This window comes from Crocodylus porosus, unplaced genomic scaffold (assembly GCF_001723895.1).
Source record: "Crocodylus porosus isolate Cpor-Errol unplaced genomic scaffold, CroPor_comp1, whole genome shotgun sequence".
NCBI lineage: Eukaryota > Metazoa > Chordata > Crocodylia > Crocodylidae > Crocodylus > Crocodylus porosus.
Genome location: NW_017728950.1, coordinates 21,369,202 through 21,392,894, shown reverse-complemented (window position 1 = coordinate 21,392,894; position 23,693 = coordinate 21,369,202). Strand labels below are relative to the sequence as shown.

General features: G+C 45.8%; 1 protein-coding gene across 2 annotated transcripts in view; it reads left to right on the top strand.

Annotated features, from left to right (window-relative positions):
- The window catches only part of LOC109323717 (purpurin), a 22,472-nt gene extending 8,653 nt beyond the window's left edge, over positions 1–13,819 (top strand). For both annotated transcript variants that reach the window (XM_019555410.1, XM_019555409.1), the window contains exons 3-6: positions 6,885–7,021; positions 9,440–9,552; positions 12,345–12,557; positions 13,532–13,819. In XM_019555410.1, the coding sequence (XP_019410955.1) occupies positions 6,885–7,021; positions 9,440–9,552; positions 12,345–12,557; positions 13,532–13,542 (474 nt within the window). In that variant the 3' untranslated portion in view covers positions 13,543–13,819. The remainder of the gene's footprint in view (positions 1–6,884; positions 7,022–9,439; positions 9,553–12,344; positions 12,558–13,531) is intronic.
- Positions 13,820–23,693: the final 9,874 nt, after the last annotated feature.

Sequence of the window (23,693 nt, the reverse complement as noted above, 5' to 3'; positions counted from 1 at the left end):
CCCCAGCTGACTTCCTGCCCTTTGGGCAGGGGGCTGGACTCAATGATCTCTCGAGGTCCCTTCCAGCCCTGATGTCTATGAAATCTATGAAATCTATGAAAAGCATAGACATATATTCAGCTCAAGGCAATAAGAAAATGTAATAGTCTAATCCAATGGTAATATAATAGTAATACAATGGTATATATAACATTAATACAATGGGTACTGCAGTTTTTCAAATCTCTTCATCACCTGAATCCATTTCTGAATCCCTGTAGTTATTATATGCATTGCAACATGCTGTCTCATAGCACTCACAGCTGGGAGTACATGGCACATTAAGCTGCTTGCACAAGCACGCTGATCCCTGGCATTCCTTCTTTCACTTGCAACTTGTTATCTGAAGGTATTCTGCTGATAATGGTTCAAGCATGATTAATGATAAGAACATAACTGTCATTTTCAGCTTGCCAACCACACTGGTCAGATACAAGCTCATTTCATCAAATAAGACTTTGATAATTGGCACATACACGGTGCGCAAAGAAGTTGTAGGTAGGCAGAAGTCTATCCAGAGCTTTTCCTTGATGGAATAATTTTCACGCTAACATCCAGGAAGATCAAAGATGTTGATGGCTGATACAGCAACACAACAATCTTTTTTACACAACTGTGCAAATACTTATCAACGTCAGGACTACTTTCTAGACCTGCCAATAGATGTGGATGTTGAATGAACACTTTCTAAGCAGTTTTCTTAGCATGACCACTGAGCTGGCTGGTGGTATCACAACCAGTGCAATTGTAGAATCCAGTTAGAGATGCATCGCCTGGCTCAGGCAATTCTGACACATACCATGAACTGGAATGAATCTTACTGGAATGAACTGGAGTCTTATTGGGTTGCTTCTCTTCATCCAAATCTTAGATGCAAGTTTATGCCGTAGAAGAAGGACCAGTACATCTGTGTCATTGCACAAGAATACTAGACAGGAGTATTTTTGACCAACTGCATGTTTGCCATGTAAGAGAATTCTTGCATCCGCCTCTTCCTGGTGTGATCGCTGTTGCAAAATGTCACACAAGCTGGAGTGCTCTGCTTTTCCATCAGTGCAACTACCAATAATGAGCACTTGTTCACTTTGGAAACATTGGCATAATTCCTTAACAAGCTCCTCACTTAGAAAATTAACTAGGTTTTCTTTGCTTGCTGGCAAGGATGTAAAACTATTCCATGATGCCAGTAGTGGAAGAGATCTGCTCCTTTTGAGTCTGTGGAGTGGCCTAGTATTTTGAGTCCTTGATATTCTTATGCCTGCTATAATCAATAGTGATATATATCAATCAAAAACAACTTCAGCTTGATTACGTGTGTTGAAATAGTTGGCAAACACTTATTGCACAAATGAGTCAGCCTAATCTCCAAATGCTCATGCAGTTTTTTGGCTTTCCTATTTTCTGTACAGGAGCCATGCCATCAATAATAACAGCTGATTTCTCAGGAGTAGTATCTGGTAGAACAGTTAGTGCTTTATCTCTAATCAAGATCCGTGACAAAGCTGTTTTGTAGGCCTCATGGAGCGATTTGTCAGGTTTAAAAATGACAGAAGGTATGCAGACAGTTTGTGCTGTAGGAGAGCATGCACATCGAACCTCCTACCTGCGGCAACCACTGCCAGTATCCTCTGCTGGCTCTCCTTTGTATTCTGCATCTGTTTCATTTTGCTGCACTGTCGCATACTTGACTTTACATCCTTGAAGGCTTTCAGTGTCAATTTGGTTATGTTCGCATAGAAGCTCTCAGTAGCATCTGGATAACGAAGTTCACAATTTCTCTTCCTTTGTCATGTGCATTCAGAATGTCTTTGTGGCAGGTTCATGCCCCAGGCGTGGCCGTGAAGCCCCCTGGTGACCGTATGACCCCTGCTTGGCTCAGTCTCTATTACAGCCCTCCCTTAATTGCTCGCCCGCCACATCTTGTTCTTACTAGAGGTTAAATAAAGGAGGCTGCTCACTGGACTTAGAGTAAGCCTTAGTCTATTTGCAGTACCCTTGGGTCCCTCCTGGACCCTCAACTGCCTTGATTCTCCCTTAATCTCAATAGCTTCTCTCAGCTGGCCTGTGCCCCTGCAGAGCCCCTGTAGCTGCAAAGGCAACATGCATATTTATGCGCCCCTGCCCCAGGGCACCCATAACCTTAAGGGCTCAATGCATGGCTCCATTTCCTTCCCTATACCATGCCCCAAGCCTTGTGTTCTCTCTTCAGTGCTAACTATTTGTACACGTGACCTCCTTGGGCCCTCAGACCCCCGGTCCCCTATGTAATCTCCCTGTACTCTTGTGGACGTCTGGTCCCACATGCAACTCCTCTTCTGGGCTCTTGGACTCCTGGTCCTGAGCAAAGCCCCTCCTCCAGGCTCTCAGACACTCTAGTCTGGCCTCTAGTTAGCATGGACCCTCTGATACGGGTCTCAGCCTTTCCTAAACTGCTGGACCCCTTACTGGGCCCCATGCTCAATCAGAGGACTCCTGAATTACTGGCTGTCTGAATAGCTGGCCACCACAGGGCTCAGGGGTTGGGAACCTCTGGCTGGGGGTAGACTAACTGACTGGTGGGGACTCTGGGCTTAGGCTCCATCCTGAGGCCTCTTCCCATCACGTGAATCCCACAGTAGCTCCCCCTGTCACCCACAAGTGGCCTCACAGGCTGCTTGTGCCTTAAAGGAGGAGGCACAACTCAGTGCCCTGCTACAGTTTAATGCAATATCTTCCAGCACAGCGTCTCCCATAGAAATACATAACAGCTCGTTGTTGGAAACCTTAAGCAAGAGGAAACTTTCAAACTGCTCTTGTACCAACTTGACATTGTTGTAATCTCATTTCAGTCATGTCCTTTGTCTTTCATTATGATTGTTGTTGTATTGTTCCCAAATACTTGATTTACCATCTCAGTTAGGGAACTTCTTTTATTGAAGTTCAGCTCCCGAAGTTGTCTAACTGATTCATTGCATGTTACGTTTACTATGCCTCCAGTAATATTGCAAACTTTGTTAACATGCTCTATTGCCTGGTTGATTTAAATGTTTACAGGTGGGAGATTAGTTGTCTTCTGGTTCATCACTGGCATCTCGTTCACCCATCACTTTATATGCCGTGCTCTCACTTCTTGAGCTATCTCCACATGCAAATGGGAATGAGAGACTTGTTGCTTCCACTGTTCTTCCCACCTGCATTCAGGATGGTAACATGCCTCAGCAGCTATTAGAGCTTTGATGCCAATTTGGCAGCGCAACACTTTATTCTTCTCTGTCAGCTTGTGTATTGCACTGGCTGATTCAAACAGCACTTGACCCCAGTATCTTTTTATTAGAATGCTTCTGGCAAAATATGCACGTCCTTCAGTGAACTGCTGGAGTAGATGATCTGCTTGATGTCCTAGTGCACATCTGGCCCATGGAGTGATTTTGCCCCACTGGGTGGTGCTGGGGCACCCCCAACTCATGCCAGCCTGCAGCTTGCCCCAGGATGCCCATGCAGCAGCAGCAGCAGCAGCCCCAAGACCTGCTGGCTTGGTGTGGGATGTAGCAGCATGGAGTAGAGTGGTACAGGGGCAGTGGCAGTGGTAGGAGCCCCGGTGAAGGTGCTGCATCTAGGGCTGGGTCCAGGGCCAGTCTCCATGGAGACTGCATGTGGCCAGGTGAGGAACTGCATCCAGGGCCAGAGGCTGGTCTCCGTGGAGACCATGCATGGTCAGACGGAGCTACATCCAGGGTTGGACGCAGCACCCTCACTAGGGCTGCCACTGCCCCAGTGCCTCTCTGCTCCATGCCACTATACCCCACAGTGAGCTGATGGGGCTGGGAGCTGCTGCCACCATTCAGGCATCCTGGGGCAAGCTGCAGACTGGCACAGGATGGGGGTGCCCCAGCACCACCTCCCTGCCCCGGCCCCAGCCCAGTCCTGGCCACTTCAAGTGCATGGTGGGGTGTAGAGTCATTGCTGGGTTCACACTCTGTGTCCCCTGCCTGTGAGCTGAGGGAGAGGACAGATGAGGAGAGGGGGAAAGAGGCTAAGTTCCCCCCACTTGGTGGACTTGGCAGTGACACATGGCTGTCCCCTGCCCCTGCCTCTCCTCCTTAGCCTCCTGAGCCATCTCCATGGGGCTTACAGCCCTCCTCTCCCCTTCATGGGTACTGTGGCTCCCCAGTGAGGCCCAGTGGTGGCTTCCAGCTCTGTCCTGGCCCTGCACTGTCACTGCCCCAAGATCTTGGCTCCAGCCCCAGATAAAGCACCTGGGATCCATGTAGGCAGGATGCATGGGTGGGTGGGGAGTTGCATCCAGGGCTGGGGCCAAGATCATTGGGCAGTGACAGCATGGGGCCAGGTGGGGACCGAGCTATGATCTTCTCCCTGCCCCTCCCCACCTCCCGACCATGGAACCTGAGCCTATCACAGGGGCATGTGGGCAGCATATTGTGGCTCTGACTTGGCCCCAGCCCCACACTGTCACCACCCCATGCCCCTGCCTTGTGATCCCAGCCTTGCCTCCAATCCCACTCCTGAACACCTCTGCCTGGGGCCCCATCCCACCACATAGGGAGTTTTGGTGAGTTGTTGCATGGGTATTGGGAGGGGGCGGGTGCTAACCTGGCCTGCAACAGCTGACCAAAATACCTATGTGGTCTTCAGGCACCAAATAATTAGGAAAGTCACCCAAGGTAGAATATGAAAGGGAAACCCTTCCAACAACATCAAGTGAAGAACACACTGGGACCCCTTGTTAGCAGGGTTGTTGGTAGGGTTTCCCTTTCATATTCTGCCTTGAATGACTATCTTAAGTCTTGCAATATGTCCTTTGTGTGTAAAAGAACTGTAGCAAGAACGGTGCCAAATGAGGCTTTTTGCAACGCTTCAGTGCAGGGTCAACACAACATGATAATCTGTCAAGAATACTGCCATAATAAGTGTTGAATTCAGCAACCGTCCTACACTGAATGAGCACCTTGTTTATTCATGCAATGCCAGCAGGTGTACTTTGGCAAATCATTGACTGCAAACCTACTTAGAGACATATGATGCATCTTGTAGATTCCCAGTTGTACCACGCACTCTTTGCTGGACTCAGTGATGCTACTGGCTCCATTGTAACATTTGCTAAAGGGCAAAAAGGGCAAGTCTCTTGTAGACAGTCTCCATCAGAGGTTTTCATGTTGAGGTAATTTGAAACAGAACAGAGGTGAAGTACCAATTTTGCAAACCTTTTGAGTATCTAATAATGAACAAAACTGTAAATTCACAGCAGCCGCTATGGAAATCTTACAATTGATCTCCTCTGTTCATATAATGCTAGTTTTATCATTGGAATTAATTCTCTAACACTACCAGGGCCTGAAATGTTGACCAAAACATGAATTCACAGCAGCCATCTTGGATTCCAATATGGTGGTTACACATACTACTTGTCAGATTGGCAACCTGACTTTTCTGACATGGGTAAACCACCTCTACCTGAAACACATTGTGGCCACTTATGGCAAGGAGCTGCCTATGGAGTGATACCTTTGCCCTTCTTTACTACCCTTACTATAAGTTACACTACTGCATTTCAGTCCTGAACATGCAAGCAACTTCCTAGGTCAGAGGTTTTCAATCTTTTTTGGTTGGTGTACCCTCGGCAGCCGGTCGAGAAGCAGGGAGTCCCTCAGCTGGTCAATGAGTAGGGTGGGGGAGGGTCCCCCAGCAGCTGGTCAACAAGTGGGGGTGGGGAGGGGGCCCCCTGTGCAGCAGCAAAACCAGAAGTGCCAGCAGTAAAACTGGAAGCACTGGTGGCAAAACTGGAAGTCCCCTCCCCCTCCCTGCTTCTCCGTGCCTCTGCTGCATACCCCCTGGGGCCATCTCAAGTACCCACAGGGGTACGTGTACCCCTGGTTGACAATCCCTGTCCTAGGTTATATGAGCTTTTTTCCTAACTGAAAACCATAAGTTTATTTAAAATAACAACAAATCGTATCCCCAAGTCCCACTTCTCTTTAGTATGAACATGGGGATACCCGATGTTAAAGTGCAGGCAGACAGCTTTCTGCTTGTGTTTAACCCTGTGAGGTTCTTCTCCCAGACTACAGTTAATTGTGGGCCCCTTCCAGTACTGGAGCAGTTTTCTTGGATCCTCTTTCTTCCCCATTAGTAGGGTTCTAGGTCTTCAGTATTCTTTTTCTTAGCTTATATGTCCCCACCCCAACTGTCCTTATCCTATTATTGATGCCAAACTTTTTCCTCTGTTTCTAATGGGTAGGGTCCATCTTTTCTGCTTTGTTTCACAACCTTATACCACAGAGGTCAATGACCTCCAGCAAAAACTCAAATTCAGTCCCTGTTGGCAATATCAGGTACCACCCTGAAATCGTAAAAAGAGATAGGAATAACCATTTGTCCTAAAAGCACCCATGCAGTTTGCTCTGTATTTATTCATTTCTCTACATCATATCTGGAGGGGCCACGGACTGCATGGGAAGATAGTGTACTGTGAGTTATAACAATGGGCCTTCTGGTTTATAGATGAGCATGGCACTGTGGCAAAACTTGTAAAATTGCTGCCTGAGCTGCAGATACCTGCAATATTAACACTGGAAGGTTACTACTCCAGTACTCATCACAGGGGAGAGAAGATACAAACTGAAACACGTACACAAGGACCATTAATCTGAGCCCCTAACAGAAGATCTTACAGGCAGAATTTGCACAGCACACAGTTACCAAAATTCCAACTTTCTGCCCATCACCTAGCTCTAGAGAGTCTAATGCCAGGTGGTGATGCTGTTTCCATTTGCACTAGGCTCCTGTCAAAGGTTGTGTTCCTGCATGCAATGATAATGACTCCAAACACTAATATCCTTTCATTTCAGTATGCAGGGAGATGGTATGCCTTAGCTAAGAAGGACCCAGAAGGTCTCTTCCTGCAGGACAATATCTCTGCTGACTACACTATTGAAGAAGATGGCACAATGACTGCAGCTTCCAAAGGGAGAGTGAAACTCTTTGGGTAAGTGTGTAACTCACCTTTTACTTCAGCTGCTGATAGACTGTGTTTTGTGCATACCATTTCCAGCTGTCTAATCTAGGCATGTGCATAATACACTTGCGTCCTTCAAGAAGGTATGTGTCATAAAGTTAATGCATTAGAAGCAGAAGATTTGAGATACTAAGCTAAAATGCTATTCTACCTATTGGGCATGTGGATGAACTTGGGTACCTAAGTGAAAATTCCCTGTTCAAATTCTGAAAATCTATTAATGTCTCCTTTTGTAACACACTATCATTTGACCTTTAATACTGAGTCACAAAAAAGCAGTGAGGAGGACCCACCTATCTCTTGCATTAAGAGCCTTGAACAAGGTGAAATAGAATTCACTAGATCCACTTATGTGCCCTAATAGCCAGAATAGAATCTGTCCCTGAGGGTCCTGACTTAACACTTATGGAGTTCGTGCTCAGCCTGGACCCTGTTGGAGCCTATCACAAATTGATCATGTAATTGATAATCTTTGTTCAGAGGCATGGAGCTTAGGATGTCATTAAATGGTAATAAGTGAATAGGAACAGGTGCTAGATACTGAGTTTGAAACTAGATAACAAAATTAACTGAGTTATTAACAATGATTTATTTTTTGCAGGGGGTTGACAGTGTTATACTTAGTTATGCAAAATAAGATCTCAGGAACTGAGCCTGAGACTTAACTTCTATGCAGAGAAACATGGTGAAGAAAATAAACCAATGTGAACATTTAAATAGTACTTCTAACAAGTTACATTTCCTTGACAGTTTTGGTTGAATGAGCCAATACTGTATTTACCTGAGTCTAAGACAAAGTATTTTTTCCCATTTAACATGGAAGAAAACCCCCTCATCTTCAGCCCCTACCCAAGGCATGGGCCATAGCAACAGCTACTGCCTGTTTCTTTCCTCCCACTTCCACCCTGCCACTTCTGCACCTTGCCATTTCCCCCATGCAGCCTCTTTCCCCATTTCCACCCCCTCCCCATGCAGTTTCTGTTCCCCCACCTGCCCCTCTCCCTCCCATCTTTTATCTTTGCTCTGTGCCTATGCCAGCAGGCTTTGTTCATGTTATAGCCTGGGGTGCTGAGCACAAGCCCAGCCCCAGCCCAGCCCCATAGCAGTGTTGTGCAGCTCACACAGCGCCCTAGGTAGAATAGGGATAGAGCCTGCTAGCACAAAAGAAGGGGAAGTGTGCGGGGGGAAGGAAGTGGGGAGGAGAGGCTGGAAGGAGGAGAGAGGTGGGGGAGTAGAGGTTGGGGGAAGGGCAGGCAAGGGGCAGAGGTAACCGGGGGAAGGCAGAAGTCAGGGGCAAGCTGCTTTACCTCCCAGTACCACCTGCCCCACCACTGCCTGCTCCCCTGCAGCAGTGCAGGATGGGGGAGTGAATTAAAGACAGTCCTCCAATAATTAGATTCTAGAAATGGAAAATTCTAATAAATTTATCAATTTTCCATGTATAGAATCTAATAGTTGAGGGAGTTGTCTTAAATTCAGGGTCATCTGGGATTGGAGTAAATATAGTAAGTGAATCTTCCAGCCTGAACTTTTTTGTCTTTCACTTCATCAGATGCTGTGAAAGGATATATTTAGTTAATCTATAAGGCATGAATCAGCCTTTTCTCAGTAAAGAAAGAGACCTCCAAAAGTTCAACAGGGGTTTCACTGCTTTTTGGTATTTGTGGTACACCTGGCAAACACAAATCTAAGGATTGTTAAGACAGACGCATCCTAGGAGAGTAGAGTCAAAGCCAGGTGAAGTTCAACAGGCATGTTATATAACGCATGTGTGAAGAAATAAATTAACTGACTTATTTATGAGTTTTGGGTGGCTTCTCAAGAATACCTAGAAAATCTCAGGCTGCTGCCTTGGATACATCTTTTCAATGTGCAGTAAGGGTAAAAGACAAGTTACAAGGTCAGTCTGTAAACCTGAAAAGGATGGATAATCCGGAGAACACTGTCAGCCAATGGAACATTCTAACATCTGGGAACCCATGTCCAAATACGTTAACAGTATTTAAAGTGCATAACAGAAGAAAACAAATTTTTAAAAAAAGATATATGAATTATAAGCACTAATTGAGGAAGATGTGTCAGACAGAATTTATAAGGCTAATTATATGGGCAAATGAACTAGTTACCATGCAGTAAAAGGAGGTGGAGACTTACTGCACATCAGCTTGCTCTGTTGTAACCCTGTACAGGCTGCACAATGTGGCTTTTACTTGATAACAAACAGTTATTTTATAGCAGCATGGTGGTCTTGCCCCATGTGGTCATGATTAATGTATAGTCTAGAGTGTACAGGCATGACATGCTCTGAGCTGGCTTAGGGCTGCTGTTGACGTGTGCATTGAAACAAACTGCAGATTCTCACCCTCAGCATCTTGACTCTTGTTTCAGCTTCTGGGTGATATGTGCTGACATGGCTGCTCAGTACACTGTGCCAGACCCTGCCACACCAGGCAAGATGTATATGACTTACCAAGGTCTGGCTAGCTACCTGTCCAGCGGAGGTGAGTGGGCTGGTTTGTAGCTTGTGGCTATTCAGGCCCATGGATTTCATTGGATAAAGTGCCAAGCCAGTTTTGCTCCTCTAGTTCATGACCACTCGGAACTGAGAGCTCCAGAGCTGGGAACAAAGTGGTCTCACTGAGGGGCTGAGGCTTGGAGCAAAATGAAGGAGAGGAGGGAGCTCCAGATTCTGATCTTTGGAAGATACTGCAAAACATTGCTTTCAAGGCTTCCCCCTAACAAGTGGACCATGGAAGCCTGCTCCAAACAAGTCTTTTGATTAGGACAAAAGTCAGAAATTTTCCTAGGGACCTAGCTATTGTGAGTCCTTTGTTTTTAGAAATTGTGTTTTAGAGGCAGGTGACAGCACAAGATGGATGGAAATGAATGCAGTACTTGCCTTATGTGAACTTGGGGAAGCAGTCCTTTCTCAACTCTGGGGGGGTAACTTCTCATGTCAGCGTTTGCAGAGCCTGCTTACTTGACCCAAGTGATGGGATCTGGCACTTAAACCCAAATCGTCAAACCAGCTGCTAGCCTAGACCATGTGGGTGGACGTGACTGGTTCTAACTGAGCTGCCCTCCGTGCTGCCGCCCAGATTCGCTGAATTATTTTGCTGCACAGAGTATATGCACCTCCTAATCCTATTCATGTCCTTTCCATATTTATTTTGTAGCCAGTGGCCTCTGTAGCTATGGAGAATGGGCAGCATGTTCCCCTTAGTAAGGACTAAAGAAATACATTTCTAGTGAAATAGTAATTTATTAGTATGTACCTGATTAAAGAACACTGCTTGAAAAACAGTCATAACATCATATAACATCTATATACATAAAAAGTATGCAACTTTAACGAAGCTGTTAGTCTACATGTAGTTATTTTCCCAGATACGTGCCATTGTAGAAGTTTGTCATTGAAGGCCAGATGGGATGTAGTCTGCGTGAAGAAATCCCCCTCTCTCTGTCCCTCCCATGGGTCATTTCAGCTGGACCCCTCTCTCCCTCTCTCTTGCTTTCTATTTGGTTCAGGCTGGTCAACCACGTGACCAGGCTGGATAAATTCCAGAGGGGAGGGGGAATGCTCTCTTCCTCCAGTGGGCATTTTGAAAAGCCACAGGCAAAGTGCCTCCAGGCTGCTGTGTGGATGAACTCCTTTAAGTAGAAATCTGGAAACTAGCCAGGTGTTAGGATTTATGTATAGGCAGATGAGTTTTAAAAGGATTCTTTTGCCCAAGACTGTACAGGCAACGCCCACTTAACGCTGTTTCACTTAGCACTATTTCACTATAACACTCATTTGAAATTGATACCTGATTTCACTTAGCGCTCAGCAGGTTTCGTAACAATGCTCACGGCCACCATCTTGGGTCATTAAAAACAATTGCAGTTGCCATCTTGTGTCATCAAATATTTTCAGTTTCACTTAACACTCATTTTGCTTAATGCTCAGTTTTTCAGGAACCCATTAAAGCACTAAGCAGGGGTTGCCTGATTACATTTACTTAAAGCATCCTCTGACTTCCTTGTTCTCCCCCTCCACCTCGATCAAAAATGGTATTGGGTTACAGTATGCCTTACTGTGGTACTGTGGAGGGGTGAGAGGCAAGCTTTTTTGCTCCCAGCGTGGCCAGCAGAGCTCATCTGTTTATGTTTCCTCAGTCCTACTTGAGGTTATCTTGGGATGCTTCAAGCTGAAATAGGCACCCAGAAATATTACCTGTGAGGCATTGGCAACGCGTAGGGGATGCATACAGGTACACATGCACACTCTGAGATTGGTCCTGCCCCCCAAGATTGGTCGCTGCTGCCAGTAGCGTCTGTGGGCAGTCACTGCTTGCCACCTCCCCCCGCCACTGCTACTGCCGGCGGCATCTGCAGGCAGTCGCTGATCACTACTCAGAGCTCCCCCCACCACCACTGCCACTGCCACAGCTGCCTATGGGCGGGCCCCACTTGGCCTGCCCTCACCGCTGATGTCACCACGGTCACCTGTGGGCAGTCCCTGCTCACCACCAACACCACCGCCACTGCCTGCGGGGGGTAACCATGCCCCCCCAGCCTCAGGAGGCAAAAGGCATTCATGCCTGTGGGTAAAGCATCCCCAAGGCTTGCAGGGTCTGTGCATCCTGGCTGCACAGAGCCCTAACAGAGGCCAGTGCCTGGCTGGTGGCCGTGTTACCCCAGGTTTGCTGGTGTTCTCCAGGAAGCGGGACAGCTGGCTGTAGGCACCCCATGGGAGACTCCCAAAGCGAGGTTTTTTGAGCCTGGAACAGTGGGGCAGGTGGCCCTGCATAGTAGTGCCCCCTACTGTGCATGCCACAGTCTGGTCTTTGGCATAGCCAAAGCATCACAAGAAACACAGGGAGAAATGCACTGAGCTCACCTCGTGAGTGGACTAAAGCATATCTTATTGGGCACATCTTGTGAGGTACTAAATTAATGCTTATTAGGCTGCACTAATGTGCAGTAGCACATTTGCATGCTTTTTTAATGCTGCTTAATGTGCAGTAGACTATTTATTGCACATTAGTGTAATGTCACCATTTTTTTATGTGCGGCTTTAATGCACAGTAAAATAGTTTACTGTGGATTAAAGTGAACATGTAGCTGTGCTTGTTGAAAGATATATAGTCTTAAGGTCAGGTCTTTAAGAGACAGAGAACTTTCCCTCCTCTGGGAAGCTGCTCTCACCCTAGATATTTTGGGGGGGGTAAAACCTTTGTCTGTAAGAAGAGATCTTTGCTCAGTGTAAGAATGTGGAGACCAGGACTAACAAACTGTCCTTATATTTCAGGAGATGACTACTGGGTGATTGACACCGATTATGTTAACTATGCTGTTACATATGCCTGTCGTACACGGAAAGAGGATGGAACGTGTGATGATGGGTACTCCATTATCTTCTCACGCAATCCTCGTGGTTTCTCACCAGCCATTCAGCGTATTGTACGTCAGAAACAGGAAGAGATCTGCATGTCTGGACAGTTCAAGCCTGTGCTGCAGTCAGGTACTATAAGGGCTTGTCTACTGTGGGAGAAGTGTTTCCCAGGGGCACAAGGATCAGTATGCTTTGCACACCCAAACATACTGACATGCTTAGACTTTGAAGTTAATCTGTGAGGTTGCTCTGAGCTTGTCTACGTGACTTATGCTTGAGCTCACAGACTCCAGTGGGCCTGAAAGTACAACTGGAGACATGACCAGAGCAGTGTTACTGGTAGACTTCAGGGTCTGATGTTTGTAGCAGACTTGAACGAGTGGAACAGGCTCAGGCTAATCCTTCCCGGGATTTCCTGCTATAGTAGTATAGACAAGCCCTAAGACAGTAACCAGACGGACCTGGTACCATATAGAGGTCAGATGTACTTTTCCAAATTAGGGACTATGTTGGCAGCCAGCTAAGAATAAGAGGGCTGCATTTATTGTAAATAAAGTGAGGGCAACTGAATTAATACTCTTTTCCTTGCATTTTTAAGTAAGAGTGTGACCGAAAAATAAAGTACGTGACATTTAGCAAAGGTTAGATGTCAGGTTGCCCCACAGTCTTCACACTTCTCCTTCAATCAGTCCTACACACTGTTGCTGACGTCCTCTGGAAAGAGTATTCAATATAAAAATCAACACCTGGCAAGAGGCAGAATCTAGGTTGCATGTATAATGGTAAATCTGGACTGTCCTAACTTTCAACCAAAATCTTAGCAGTGTTAATACAATTCTTTTAAAGCAACCTTAGTGTGCCATTCCCTGGCTATTTCAAGGACAAATGTATGTAATATATTCTACAAAGTAAATCATGAGCATGATCTGAGTCCTGACTCTTCAGCACAGACTGCTACTATTTGAGGAGCTGCGCTACCTAGGTTAACTGGCTGCTAAAGGCTATTACCCCAAAGAGGTAAAAGAAAAACACTGACTCGGCAAATTCACATGTCTGGAATTAAAAAAACGAGTTAAAGTTTTCTTTTTATAATTATTTTGCAGGGGCCTGCTAAAGACTACAGTTTGATTCTAAGAATGAAAGCCGGATCTCTTGGTCTTGAAGTTGCCATCTATCGGGAAAAAAACCCAGAATCATAGCTTGGACTAGTGCTTTTCCTGGAAAACACTGTTGAAATGTTTTATTGTTGTTTGTTTGGTTTTCTGGGTTTTTGGTTGTTTTTTATTTTATTTTATTTGTGGTAACTTCTGTGCAATACCACACTGGGTATCTGAATTTTCAAGGGAATAACTAGTGTAATATTTGTCAATATTATATTTTTTAAGTACAGCATGTCTCACTTAACTAAGTTTATATCCTAATTCCTAAGTAATGAACCTTTGTGGAATGGTTAGAGCTCTACTGTGATCCCACTACTTTATGCTGAATAACAGAAGGAAAAAATTAGGTTTTGGATCCAGGACCTGTTCAGGTCAAAACAACTTAAATGCAGAATAGGTACGTTTATTAGCTGTGTATAAACTATTGTCAAGTATTATAAATACTTCATCTCCCTGACCAGCCTGGTCAAAGTGCAGTGGCCACTGAAATGACTGAATACCCACTAATTACTCATCTCACTCACAAGGAAGTATCAGGGTGGAGTTGAATGAACTTTGGATTCTAGTCTCACTGGGCATTTCTACACATGCATTTATGCTGGCTTAAATTTACTGCATAGTAAATTACTGTGCAGTAAGTGGGAATAAGCAGACATCTACAAGTGCAGGCATTAAAGTGCATTAACACTGTATGTGGATTGATTTGGGACTAAAATTAATCCCAAGTCACTTACCCCACAGCATTAATGAGCTTACTGTGCAGTAATATGTAGCGGGGGAGAGACAGGCTAGGGGGGAGTGGGGAAGGGGAATGAATGTAGTGGTAAATAGTTTACCAGTTGCATTCATTCCTCTTCCCCCCAGCCTGTCTCTCCCCCACTGACTCCTTAATTTACATCTTCACTGACTGGCTTTCTTGCATGCATACCAGCCTCTGGCTTCTTTACTATTCATTCCTTCCAGGAAGAGCACACACCAACTGCAGATGCTTCCTCAGCCTGAGGAAGGGTATTTGTAACTGAAAGCTTGCAAGAAGAATTTTTCCAACTTATGAGACCAACTCAAATAAAGATATTAGATTTACAAAAAGAACCTTGTATGCCTAACGTGCAGTAATGCGTCTACACATGCATCATGCAGGTATCAAATTTACACTCAGGTCAATGGACGTTACCATATTTACTGTGCAGTAGGGGTGTGCATCTGTAGATGCGTTACTGTACTGTGCAGTAAGTGCACATGCGTTGCCATGCCCACTGATTAGACAAGGCAAATTCCTGATTACAGTAAGTCTAGCTTTTGGACAAGACATTCAGAAGAATGCCTCCAATTCTGGAGGACTAAGAATTTTAATGTCCTTTATTATTTCATTTACATTTCTGTAGCATCTAGAAGCCCCAGCAGGCAGGAGCTAGACCTTAACTTTGTTCTGCCCTGAGGCAAGTCCTGCTCCTCCCCACCCCTGCCCATGCCTTACTGGCACCTAGCACCATGTTAGGGCATTAGGGCATTGCTTAAACTTAATGCCAACTGAGAGCCATGTTATATGGAACACTTGGTATCTGTTAAATTCACTTAAAATATAGGCATCTGCATGTTCAAGTAGTAAAATGCATGCTAAGTGTGTTCATATCATAGCAAACTTATGACTCTTTGGGTGAGAAGTATCTCCAGATCATATTAAGTAACACATGTTCAGCTACCACAAGCCTATCTAGTGGAAATAATATGAGCAATTTGCAGTCTGCCAGCATGTAGGGTGCACTGTTTCCAGCCACCTAACTTCCGCTCCAAGGTCTGGTCTATCCACCCACCTGAACTTTACAGCTCAAGTGGGTGTCACCAACCGTAAGGCAACACCCTAGGCTGGGAGTAAGTGACCCCCCAGCCTACGTGGCATCACCCCAAGTTTGCATGGAAACCTTCAAGGTTCTCCAAAGCTTGCTTGAGTGTCCACTGCAAACAGAGAACACCTAGCTTTGTGAACCAAACTGAACCAGAGATTCTCCTCCTTAGACCCCTGTAGGAGGACCATGAACTGGACTTGTGACAAAGTGTTGAACCTCATCATCATCTGGGGTGAGAAGAGAACCATTGTCACCACCACCACCAAGGGCAGGAAGGACAGCCACCAAATGGTATATGAGTGCATCAAGGCCCAGATGATGGCATGAGGACACCAGTGGGACTGGCAGCAGATATGCACTAAAAGCAGCAGATATGCACCCATATCATTTAAACCTCTGTAGTATAGTGTATAGTAGCTGCTGTAGTGATTGTGAGAGCACTGGTTTCAGTATATCTACCTATCTGAGGCCCTGGAGTCTGGTGTCAATGGTCAACTTCCTTCAAGGAGCTGTCTTCTCCAGAAGGGGGTCTCTGCCTGCTGGTACCTGAGGTTTTGGGAGTGCACCCTTGACTTATTGGCTTAACAGCCGTTTTATCATGGGTTACAGAAATAGTCAATAGAATGGGTGCTTAGTTCCAGGAATCAGTTCCTTGGCTTGATTAACTTAAAATGGCTTGTAGAGTAGAGTTTTGTAATGGTAAGTTCCTCAGGCTACTCTATTGTCAATTAACAACCAGAGATACTTGGTTTGTCATTCGGTCTACATTCATTCAAGGGACAGCCCAATATAGCAGATGTTATCACTTAACAATTACAATTTCAATGCAGCTTTTAACAATGGTCCAGGTTGTAACTGCATTCTACAGGGAGTACATTCCTTAAAGGTTTAACAGTATGAAATATAAAATACAAAATGCCATGGTAAAGCTGAGACAGATGAAATATAAAAATGCACTATGAGAAATATATCAAAATGCAATGTGAGATAGTAAGGATCAAAGGTTACTGGGGACAGTAAGTGAGGTAGGTTAGCACAGTCATTGAAGTGGATATTTTAGTTCTTTTGTTTTCTTAGTGACACTGAGTTTAAGTGATACGTAGATATAGTTTCTAGGTTTCTCCTACAGAAAGCCACTTCAGCTTTCTGGCTTGCTCTTGAGCCTTGCCACACCCAGGCAATGAGTGTGCTAGGTCTCTGACAATACTTAGAAGGAAAAAGAAATATACAAAATGGGGGGCGGGCGGGGAGGGTGTTCAGGCAAGAAGGGGCTTCTGTTATATCAATGTCCAGAAGGAAAATATACAAAAGGGGCTTTCTGCTACATTATTTCCCGCCCTTTGGGGTGATGTCACTATAACCTTTCAGTTACTGAACACCATGGTCCCACTTTATAGAAAGGAGGCATGTCATCTTCAACTGCTTTGAAGTTAAAACAAAAGTTAAGCTGTTAAAAGAAATTAAAAGAGAAAAATCTTGGTGGGAGGAAGAGAGAGAAAATGACATAATAAGGTTGCTTTAAACAGTTACAGTGGCATAAATGTCTCTTCACTTATTAAAATAATGTTGAATTAAATATGACTTTGACGTTTTATTATGGAACCTGTGTGCCTTTTTATGGATGGGATTTGTATTACCACGGGTGATTCCTTTTCTGCATGCTGGCTGATTCATTAGAAATACATTTCTAGATGCAACAGGCAGACTTACCTTTTCATCTGCCATGATTACTCTCACACTACAGTACCACTGCAGAGCCAAATTTAACTTAGTTTTTAACCATTTTTTTTCTTTAGACACAGAGGCTTCAGGTTTAGGAAACATTAACTCAGCAGGTTCTTGTTTCCTTTAACACAATGGGTTAATGCAGTTTCTTACACACATCTTGTTATACTGATGTTCTAAATAGCACTTAAATCCTTGAGGGGAAAAAAAACCATTTTATCAGATGGTTTAGAAAAGAGAAAAAGAAAAAGAATAAACAAAATACACATTACGTTTAATAAATATTATTTTGCTAATCAAGTGGAATTTAAAACTTTTATATGAATTTCTGCCCTTGTTTCAAATATTAGAACAACTTTCCAATCCAGCTGAATAGAAGTGTTCTGGTCTGGGATCCACAGACAGATTCAATTTTTAGAGGGGGTATTACCAATGATTTTTTTATATTCATATATATTTAAACTTTTGACAACTTAAAAAAACCCAAACAAACACAAAACATATAACAAGACAACACAAACAGACAATTTTTTTTTGCTGTAATTTTTGCCACGGCTTAGATGAGGAAGGCAGTGCTGATGGTAATGAGGCCTCATGGTCTACCAGTCACTTTTGCTACTGGATTGAGATTACACTGTGGTTTCTGCAAAAGAAAACAAACACACACAAACCTGCCAAGGAAAACTCCTTGCAGTGGCTTGTTATTCATATTTACAAATGTACAATGCTGACATGTGCAAGTGGCAGTGCACACATCATTGCCATTCTTGGGGTTCTTCTCCTCTATACAGAAAAGGTGGAGCAGTTACCTACAAGAGGGTGGCCATCATAAGGTAAGTACTTTTCTGGCTGTTTCCTGCCTTAACACTGGGTTGGGCTCTGATCAGCCTGTCCAATGCATATTTTCCAATGGCTCAGAGCCATTCCTTTCTGCTAGCCAAGAAGGGTGGCCAGCAGGTAAAGAAGACTGTTTACCTTATTCCTTGAGGGTCAGGTGATTTATTTAACATGGGGGGTCCCAACATTAATTGCTCAATGGAGCCCTCTTGTTGCTGTATATGTGAGATTGAGGGATGCCAACACTCTTGTTACAATTAAGCCAAATTGTCATTTTAAAGATGAGTTTTTCCTTTAGAGGGACAATTTCTCCCTCAGAATTTTTACTTAGAAAGCTTTTTCCATGCTCTTTTGGCTGTGCATTGTGAAATCTTTAGGATACTTGGGGTAAAACAATACTATTGTTCCTTGAATATATATTTAAAATTATACCAGCACTTTTATACCAAGGAGATAGAAAACAAACAAAAATACAACCTGCATTAAGCCAAATTTAATACTGAAAACCATTTTACCCCTCCTGCTATAGCTGCTATAATTGCAGGGTACTCTGCCTTTCAGAACAGAACAAATTTCAAATCAGAGAGTCACACACACTAAGCATTTATACTATCATTTCCTGACTTAACAAACTTCTATGAGCTATAATCCTATTTCAGTTTCCAGTGAATATTTACAGTGCATTGGTAGAGGAGGGTTTGGTCCCTCAATTAAGACACATGCCTGTATCTTGTCACATTTTAACCTTTTTCTCTGCCCAAACTTTAGGAAATGCCTTCATTCAATTGTCTGGGTTAACCCTATCATTCACTCAATCACAGCCAAACCTTAACAACTGCTAACACCGTTCTTTCTAGGATACATATATTATACCCAGACTATTTCTGGACATACCTTACACCTATTACCAATAAGAGTATACTTTTACACTTCTAGCAGTTTTTGCCCTGCACCACAGGCACAGAGCAAACACAGAACACTGCTTGCACTCTCTGTTTTGCACAAACCCCTCAACGAACTCTGCAATGCAGCCCTTCTTAGGCTTTACTTTTATTACTCCCTGCTCTAAAGTAGTCATTCCTAGCATTTCATTCTTACTCTTTCCTCCTACCTTCTCTAGCATTCAAATTCTGTTAATGTCTTATTCTTTCCTCTCTTTCTAACCACTTTCCACACCTCTCTTCTTAACAGCTGCCTTACAGCCTGTTTTCCCCTTCCCTCCATCTATCGCAGCTCCTTGCTTTCTGAATCTCTCTGTGTAAGGAAACAAACCTTGAATAAGTCAACTGTGCATCCTGGCTAGTAAATTTTGATTTCACTCCCGCACATAGGGCTGTAACAATACAGGCACCAGCTCTGGGGGGTATTTTCAATCATAATGGTTTTCGACCTGTCCAGACCCAGCACCTTTCAAGAACCGGGTCTCCCTTATGTCTCAAATCTGGCACAAAAAAGGGAAGTTAGAAAACCAGGTTGTCCCCCAACTCCTTAAGGTTACCTTTAACCCTTAGGCATTATTACAGCTTTCTCTGTAATATGTCCTGACAAGTGACTTCTTAAACACCTTAGGAGCCATTTGTGATGGTTGTTCCTGCTTCTTAGTAATTCTCATTAGTTATTCCTACCCTCTCTCCACGGTGGGATCTGGGTTGGGCCTCTGAATAGTAGATTGCAACCCTTTCTAATCAGGTCTAAATACTGGACTATACTAGCTCTTCACAACAAACAAAAAGCCAGTCTCTTGCACCAAACACTAATTTACAATCAGCAATAATCTCAAAATTCAAAAACTCAAAGCTGAAAATCTCAAAATTTCAGCTCAAAACTCAAAATCTCATAAACCTCAAAGCTCAAGACACAAAATCTCAAAAGCCTCAAGACAAAACAATCTTACAAGCATTTCTGCTTGAGAAGGACCTGCCTTCAGATACCTCCTACCCACTTGGCCTCATGGTCCCCCATTCTAGGCTTAGGAGAAGTCTTGCTGAACAGAAATATTTTCCTAAACATATTCTGAGCCCTCAGATCCTAATCCTCAAGCCTCCTGATGGAATATGTCCCTACCCTGCAGGAGTTCTTTGAACAAATCTTACTCCTTCGTGGACATGAGCTCTATCTAAAACAAATTCCTGAGTTTCCTTGAGCCCTCACACTCCTGACACCTCACAGGAATTCCCTAACCAATTCCCACTCCCTCACAGACGTGGCCCTCCCCTGTCCTGCAGGTCGAACGCAGGTTCTAGCTGTCTGTGAATCCTGCCCTCCCCTCTCCTGCAGATTGGGCGTGTATCCCACCCCGTCATGGACATGGATTCTATCTGTTTCTGACCCTGAGCTTGTTGGTTCTTAAGCCCTTAGCTCCTGACTTCTCGCAGGAATTTTCCAAACAACTCCCACTCCTCTGTGGACGTGGGTTTACAAGGTGACACAGTCCCTGCTCCCCCCCGCAATTATTAACTGTCACAACCATCAATAATCTTAGGATTTTGCCCATATTCTCCACCAAATAATGTTGGCTACAAAGGACCAACTCACGGGCTCATAATAAATTCTAGTTTATTGAATAGAACGTGAAATTACCAATAAAATCATAAATGGAAACTTTGAGTTATGGGTGGTACTGTCACCTTAGTACATACACACACACATGCGCTCACTCATTCAAACCCATATAATTTAAATCCATATAGTATAGTGTATAGTAGCTGCTATAGTGATTGTGAGAACACTGGTGTCAGCATATCTACCTGTCCGGGGCCCTGGAGTCTGCTGTCAAGGGTCATCTTCCTTCGAGGCAATGCCTTCTCCAGAAGGGGGTCGCTTGCTTGTCCTTCTGTCTCAGTAAGTCAGGTGTTTGGCCCTGGGAGCAACGTCAGATTCTTGTGTGTAAACCCATCACGCTCCCACACCCCAACGCCCCCCCAGTGGCCTCAGGGCACCCTGCCAACCCTCAGCACTGACGGAGAGGCCCATGGTGGGAGGGGCATAGTTCAGCTGCACAGCAGCTGAGTGGAACTGAGGAGGGGCTCGCCCTGCCCGGCTTCTACTTAGCCCAGCCCCCTCCCAGGGAGAGAGAGGGGAGAGAAAAGAGGGGGGAGAGGGTACTTACCAGTCCCTCTCTGGAAGACCAGGGTCCCCCAAAGTCCCAGGTAGGGCCCCCCCCTTGACAGGGAGCAGCATCTTGCTGGCGGTGGGCCTACTGCGCATGCGCAGAGTTTAAAAGAGCCCACCAACTGGAAAAAAACCTGTTTGGTCCTGGGAGTGGCGTGAGATGTACAGGTGTAAGCCCGTTGCGCCCCTGCACCCTGAAGCCCCCCAGTGACCCCCAATGACCGCAGAGCACCACACCAACCCCCAGCCAGAGATAAGTGGACTGCTGGAGGTAAGCGGGGTCCATGGTGGGAGGGACATAGCCCAGCTGTGGGGCGACTTAGTGGAGCTGAGGAGGGCCTCACCCCGCCCTGGCTCCTACTTCGCCCAGCCCCTCAGGGACCTGTGCAACCAGAGCCTCGCAAACAGGATGCACAAACAGGTGCGCTTCCGGGCCTGGTGCATGAGTTACCATGGGAGTTTGCGCAGGAGGGTGAGCAGGAGAGCCTGAGGCCCTGCCAGTGATCCCCCTAGGGCAGGCAGTCCCAGCCGCAGCTGGCCTACCAGCGGCATCATGCGGAGGGACACGCTCCACAACCCAAGGGTCTCCTTGGGGTCTGCAGCCCACCCCCTCAGCTCCTCAGGCCTCCACCCAGATGGAGCCAATGGTTCCAGGCTCCAAGCAAACAGAACCTCTGGCTCTCAGCTGCTGTGGCTGCTTGACACTTTATCAGGCTCTGGGTTCCGGGAGCATGGCCACCTCCCGTTGTGAGGTCTGTTCCCTTTTGAGGTCTCTGGCGTGCCAGCTGGAGGAGCTCCAGGCCACAGTCCAGAGACTGCATGCCATCAGGGATGGGGAGTGGGAGATAGACTCCTACTAACAGGCCCTTCTCCCCCTGCAGGTGGAGGGTAGACTAAGGTCTCCTTCCATTCTGTCCAGCCAAGGGGTTGGACCAAGGTGGTCAAGGGCCCCAAGGCCCACTGCACCAAGGTTCTCACCCCGCTGGAACGCTGTAACAGGTATGAACTTCTTGCAACCCCAACAGAGCCTGCTAAGTTGCCAGCTTCTGCAGGCAACACAGGCTCAACTGTAGCAACCACCCCCACTCTCCCTAAGACAAAATGCAAAGTGTTTGTCATGGGAGACTCCATCCTGAGGGGGACTGAGGGGGCAATCTGCCGCCCCGACCCCTTAGCCCGGGAAGTATGCTGCTTCCCAGGAGAATCCAAGACATTGAGGAGAAGATCCCTGAGCTCCTCCAGCCTACTGACCACTACCCTATGCTCCTTATCCAGGTGGCACAAATGACATGGCTTGGAGAGCTCCCAGCTGGGTCATGAAGCACTACAGGGATTTGGGAGCAGGACTTAAGGGGTTGGGGGCGCAGGTGGTGTTTTCATCGATCCTCCCAGTTTCAGGTTATGGGCTGAGGAGAGAGAGGAGGATCGAGGTAGTGAACCAAAGACTGCAGTGCTGGTGTCACTGGGAAGGCTTTGGCTTCCATGACCACAGTCTGCTCTTTGGTGAGAGAGGCAGTGAGCTGCTGGGAAGGGATGGCCTCCACTTCTCTCCACTGTGGAGGAGACTTTTCTCAGCCAGACTGGCTGACCTGCTCCACGGGGCTTTAAACTAAGCTGGCTGGGGGATGGGGGAGACCACTGCCACTGCTGGCCCGCTGAGCGACCCTTGCAAAGCCAGCAAGCCAAGGCACTTCAGGGAACCCACCCCTGCCCCAACCCTGGAATGAGCTGTAGGCAAGGCAAAGGCCCCCATAGGGACACTTTCCTGCCTGTACACAAATGCCAGGAGCTTGGGGAATAAACAGGAGGAATTTGTCCTCCTGCTTAACGCAAATAATTATGATGTCATAGGGATAACGGAGACCTGGTGGGACTCTACCCATGACTGGGCCACAGGTATAGACGGCTATACCCTGTACAGGAGGGATCAAGTGGACAAAAGGGGAAGGGGTGTAGCTCTCTATGTCAAGGAAAGCTATGCACCCCTGCAAGCCAGCATAGGTTTGTTGCAGGTAGGTCTTGCTTGACCAATCTTATTTCCTTTTATGACCAGGTGACCTATCACCTGGACAAGGGAGAAGAGATTGATGTCATATATCTTGACTTTTAAAAAAGCCTTTGATCTGGTATCCCATGATCACCTCTCAGCAAAAATGGCTAACTGCAGCCTTGGCCTCACCACGATCTGCTGGCTGGGGAATTGGCTCCATGGAAGGACTCAGAGGGTGGTGGTTGATGAAAGTCAATAGTTGTGGTGCTCTGAGACCAGGGAGGTCTCTCAAGGCTCTTGTCCTTGGGCCTACACTATTCAACATCTTCATTAATGATGTGGACATTGGTATCAGAAGTGGACTGGCCAAGTTCACTGATGACACCAAACTCTGGGGTAAAACGTCCACACCTGAGGATAGGAGGATGATCCAGGCTGACCTTGACAGGCTCAGGAAATAGGCGGACAAGAAGCTGATGGTTTAACACTAAAAAATGCAAGGTTCTCCACCTTGGGAGGAAAAGCCTGCAGCATGCTTTTAGGATCAGCAGTGCTACGCTGGATAGCACTACGGACGAAAGGGACTTGGGAGTCA